This window comes from Canis lupus, chromosome 20 (assembly GCF_011100685.1).
Source record: "Canis lupus familiaris isolate Mischka breed German Shepherd chromosome 20, alternate assembly UU_Cfam_GSD_1.0, whole genome shotgun sequence".
NCBI lineage: Eukaryota > Metazoa > Chordata > Mammalia > Carnivora > Canidae > Canis > Canis lupus.
In genome coordinates, this window is record NC_049241.1 from 54,603,542 (window position 1) to 54,609,063 (window position 5,522).

The following is a 5,522-nucleotide window of genomic DNA, read 5'->3' on the forward strand; positions in this document are numbered from 1 at the left end:
GGTCCCAATAGCAGAAACTTCCAATTCCCCGTCCACCCTCCCAGGCCCCTGATAATCTCCCCCCCCCAACCCCGGTAACATTTAAATGACCTCCCGTCCCTTTGAATTTACCTCTGCTAGATGTTTTGTGGAAGTGGACTCTAATAACTCGGGTCCAACTGTCTGCGGGCAAGGCCCTCCAGGTTCCTCTTTTTGGAGCCACTGTGAGGATGTCCTTCCTTCTAAAGCTCAGATTATTCCAGCATGTGGATGGACACCCTTCTGTTTATCCAGTCCCAACCTCAACGGGCATCGCGGCTGTTGCCAAATTTTGGCAGTTGAGAACCGTGCGATTATGAGAACAGCAGAGGTGTTTTGTGCAGAAGTGGACAAATATTTGAGCCCTTGCTTTCAGCTCCTTTGGGTGGAACTCAGGAAGTGGAATTGCTGGGGGCAATGGTAACTCTCAGTCCAGGATTCTGTCTTAAAAAAAAAAAAAAAAAAAAAAAAAGATTTATTTATTCGTGAGAGACACAGAGACACACAGAGAGAGAGAGAGAGAGAGAGGCAGAGACCCAGGCAGAGGGAGAAGCAGGCTCCATGCAGGGAGCCTGGGGGCCTCGATCCCAGGACCCCGGCATCACAGCCTGAGCCCAAGGCAGAAGCTCAGCCACTGACCCACTGACCCATCCAAGTGCCCCTACACTGTTCAGTTTTTAAATAACTGTTGAAATTAAATAATATTTATCTTTTCCTCAGTTGCATTAGCCACATGACAAGTGTCACAGCCATTGTGGGGCCACCATGCTTGTGCGCTTGGTTGCTTGCTCCCTCAAAAAAAAAAAAAGAAGAAGAAGAAGAAGAAGAAGAAGAAGAAGAAGAAGAAGAAGAAGAAGAAGAAGAAGAAGAAGAAGAAGAAGAAGAAGAAGAAGGAGAAGGAGAAGGAGAAGGAGAAGGAGAAGGAGAAGGAGAAGGAGAAGGAGAAGGAGAAGAAGAAGAAGAAGAAGAAGAAGAAGAAAAAGAAGAAGTATTGGTTTCTGGAAAACCTAGATCTACCCTGAGGCTCTGTGCTGATACGATGATTTTTTTTTAAGATTTATTTATTTATCCATGAGAGACACTGGCAAAGGGAGTAGCAGGCTCCATGCAGGGCGCCCGATGTGGGACTCCATCTGGGGACTTCCTGTGCTCTCCCCACAAACTGGCCAGGCTCTCCTGCACCCCAGGCCTCCGCATGGGCTGTTCCCTTAGATGGGAACACCTTGTCCCCCAAGCTCTCCGGTACCTGGTGAGCTCTTGCCTAACCTACAAGGCCCGAGCCCACTGTAGCCCTCCCAGACAGAGACCTGGGTTCAAGCCTCCACTCCGGGGCAGTGGGGAAGAGTCTGGCAAAGGCTGGGAGGGGCAAGGGCAAGGACAAGGTGGGACATGAGAGCCCTGGGGGGCTACTCAACCTCCCTGGGACCCCTCCCCGGATTCAGAGGCTGCGGAGCCTGGGCTCTGGGGCCAGACTCCACTGCTGGGATTCCAGCTATGCCTTTGTCTCCCACCGAGTCACCTGGCCTCAGGTGGCTCATCTGTAAACTTGCAAAGAGCAACAGTGCTGACCTCAGGACTCAAGAATGTCACTTGGGAAACCCAGGTTTGTGGGCAGGCGTGGGCTTCACGGTTCCTATCACTGATGCTGTCTCTGACCCCACCCCTCCCCCGCCCTCCCCAGCTGCACTGACCCATGGATCCACACAACCTGGCCAAGACCCGATGTCCCTGGCGCCACTATCTCTTCGGGGTGCTGTTCCAACTGCTTTTGGCTCTGTGTTTCTTCTCTTACATGCGTTGGTCCCAGGAAGAGCCCGTGTGGTTCTCCATGTCCAGGACCAACACAGCAGAGTCTCCCGCCACGGCTCCCAACGGGTCGGCAGGCCCAGTGACCTCCCAAGGGGCACCCTGCCAGGCCACCCGTGGGTCCTCTGCCTGCCGGCCCCTGCTGCTCCTGCTGTGGACGTGGCCATTCCACCACCCTGTGGCTCTGTCCCCCTGCTCAGATATGTGGCCGGGCACGACCGACTGCCGGATGACTGCCAACCGCAGCGTGTACCCTGAGGCAGACGCAGTCCTGGTGCATCACCGAGAGGTCAGCTACAGGCCGAAGGAGCAGCTCCCGACGTCCCCTCGGCCACCTGGCCAGCGCTGGGTCTGGTTCAGCATGGAATCGCCCAGCCACTGCGCTCAGCTGAAGGCCTTGGATGGATATTTCAATCTCACCATGTCCTACCGCAGAGACTCGGACATCTTCACGCCCTACGGCTGGCTGGAGCCATGGCCGGGCCAGCCAGCCGCGCCCCTGGTCAACCTCTCGGCCAAGACCGAGCTGGTGGCCTGGGTGGTGTCCAACTGGAGGGAGGACTCGGTAAGGGTGCGGTACTACCACAAGCTGCAAGCTCACGTCCAAGTGGATGTGTATGGACAGCGCCACAAGCCTCTGCCACAGAGGAACATGATCCAGACGCTGTCCCAATACAAGTTCTACCTGGCTTTCGAGAACTCCTTGCATCGCGACTACATCACGGAGAAGCTGTGGAGGAATGCCCTGGACGCCTGGGCCGTGCCCGTGGTGCTGGGCCCCAGCAGGAAGAGCTATGAACAATTCCTGCCTGCCGACGCCTTCATCCACGTCGACGACTTCCAGAACCCCAAGGACCTGGCCCAGTACCTGCTGTCCCTGGACAAGGACGACGCCCGCTACCTCGCCTACTTCCGCTGGCGGGAGACACTGCGGCCTCGCACCTTCAGCTGGTCCCTGATGTTCTGCAAAGCCTGCTGGCGGCTGCAACAGGAGTCCGCCTACCAGACGGTGCCCAGCATAGCCTCCTGGTTCACCTGACGGGCAGCTTGGGCCCGGGCTGCTCCGCACCACACCTGCTGGGCACCTCACCTGCCCGGGACTCCTCCGCTGCAGGAGGGGCGTCTACACCTCCTGGGAATGACACCTGCCAGGAATCCCACCTGCCTGGGACCTGGGTGGCTGGAGAGCTCACTGACCTGGGACTTCAGCTACCATACTCTGAGCCAGGAGATGGGCTCCGGGGACCTTACCTGCTGGGGCCTCAATCCTGGGGGTCTCAGCTGCTGGGGACTTTGGCTGTCGGTGACCACATGGCTGGGGATCGGCACCCAGACACCTAGCCTCACTGGGACCTGCGAGGATCCCCACCAGATGCGGTGCCCCTGCTACACACCTCGCCCACTAACGCCTCACCCCAGGCAACTGGCCTTGGGGTCCCGCTCCCCGCTGATGGGTCTGCTGGGTCTGGGAGTGGTTATCTTGCTGTTGTGGACTGCCCGTGGGGCACGCCGATGGGCAATACTGGCACCATTCTCCAAATGGGAATGCTCTGGTAAACCCGGTGTCTTCTCCCTGATTCCAGAACAGCCGTTCTCACCCCAGGGTGACTCTGCCCTCCAGGGCGCCCTCGGCAAAGTGTTGGGAGGCTTGTGGTGGTCACAGTTGCACATGGCCTGATAGCACCCAGTGGGTGGGGGCCGGGGATGCCGATCCACAGTTCACAGGCCCAGCACGGCCCGACAACCAAGAGTGGTTTAGTCACCAGTGTCAAGAGGTGGAAAAAACCTCAGGTCAAGCCCCACAGTGGGGGGGAGGTGTGTGAAGGCCAGGAAGTCTGGGTTCAGGGGGGGCAGGCCCTGCCAGCAAAGGTGAGGGGGAAGACCGTGGGAGCCGTGAGAGTGTGTGATAAGTGGTGACCCAGGGGTCTGCGAGTGAGACCACTGGCTTCGGTACCCCACGGGGTGCGGGCAAACACCTGACCCCTTGATTTTGCCCACGAGAGCTGACTGTGTCCCTTCTAGTGTGACGGTGAGTGACGACTCAGCATACGCATATGGGCTGCGTGAGCACGTGTGATCCAATGGGCTCAGCCCCACGGAGCTCCACACTGTGCTGCCTGTGTGTGTGTGTGTGTGTGTGTTGTGCAAGGGAGTGCTGTGCACCACAGAGAATCCCAGGACTGGGGTCCGTGGGGGCAGCTGAGTTCTGCTCCAATTCTCTGGTGGGCTGGGCCAGCGCCCTGTGGTTGGGCTGTTGGAACTGACTGGGAGACCAGGAGGCTGAGGCGCCAGGGGGCCTTGAGAGGGTGAACACACAGCCGTCTCGCGCCCGTGTCCACACACACACACACACACACACACACACTTACTGGCCTCAGGGGCAGCCAACCTGCGTTCCAAGGTCACTTTCCCACTAGTGCATCCGGGGCTCAGTAACTTCCACCTCTGTGGCTCAGGTCCATCTGGGATGGGGAAACTGAGGCTTGGCTTCTGCTCAAGCAGACGGGGACCCCGGCTTGTCTGCCACGGCTGGGCTGAGTCAGCCCAAACAGAGGGGGAATCCACCACCCCAAACCTCAGAGTCAGGAGACAGAGTGCAAGGCTGGGTGGGGAGCCCAGCCACCCTCAGCCCTGAAACTGCCTTCCCAGCAGACCACCCATGGGCTGGGGCCTGGCTGCCAGGCCCTGCTCCCAGGAACCCCTGGAAGTCCTGCCTGTTACCTGCCTCGGGGTGTCAGCTGCAGCCGGGGGCCTGGGTGGTGGGGAACTGGGGAGTGGCCTGCTGGGCTGGATGATCCTTCCCGGGGCAGCTTCTGCTTTGGGCCCTCAGGGTTCCGGATGGGGACTGGGTCTGGGAAGGGCCTGGTGCTGAGGAGGCGGCCCTGAGCTCACTGTCAGGGAAGGAGAGGGGAGGTCATTCTAGGGGAACAGTGGGGAGGGAAGGGGCTGCTCCCCGGAGCCCCGGTGGTGGTGAGGGCAGAGGGGAAGAGCAGTGTGGGCTGCAGAGGGGCTTGTGCCCTCCAGGAGCCACTCTGACCGGCAGGAGGGGGGCTCCCTGCCCACAGGTCTGCAGGGTGTCAGCCCCTGCCGCGCCCCTCCCGGGACCCACCCACCCTCCCCTTGGTCTGGGAACCCAGCACCCCGCTGTGTCCCGGACCTGCCAAGCAGCAAGGTGACACCGCTTTTTCTGTCCTCCTCGGGGACGCGTCGTCAATCCCCCCGGAGCTGCGGCCAGGGCTTTTATGGGACCAGGACCTGGTCCCTGGGGACGCGGCTCTGCCCCAGCAGGCGCCGGTTTCGGCCTGGACGGGCCTGGCGCCCGCCCCAGACCTATCCCCACAGGGAGACGCGCAGCGCACATGTATTTTTAGCAAGTGAAAAGAGATAGTGGCTGTGAGTTCACGCGGGTGGGGGCGGACGGGGCCTGAGCACGCCCGTGGGGACGGAGGCCTGGTCCACCTGGACCTCTGACTCGTCCTCGGCACCGGGTGCCCCGTCCCATCCCGGGCCGCACCTTACGGGACCCGTCCCTGTCCCGGTGCAGCTGCCCCCCCCCCCCGCGGGAGGTGACCCCCCCCCCCCCCGGGCCCCGGGACGCGGAATCACGAGCCAGGCTCCGTCTTCCACACTTTACTCGGTGCAGGTACTGGAGAGTCGCGAGGCCCCGCCGCACCCGCCGCACCTGCCGCGCACGCGCA

At 60.5% G+C, this 5,522-nt stretch overlaps 1 protein-coding gene across 1 annotated transcript; it reads left to right on the forward strand.

Annotated features, from left to right (window-relative positions):
- The first annotated feature begins 1,810 nt into the window (after positions 1-1,810).
- FUT5 (fucosyltransferase 5 (alpha (1,3) fucosyltransferase)) lies at positions 1,811-2,863 on the forward strand. The gene is given in 1 exon segment (NM_001005378.1): positions 1,811-2,863. A coding segment is annotated over 1 exon segment (1,053 nt).
- Positions 2,864-5,522: the final 2,659 nt, after the last annotated feature.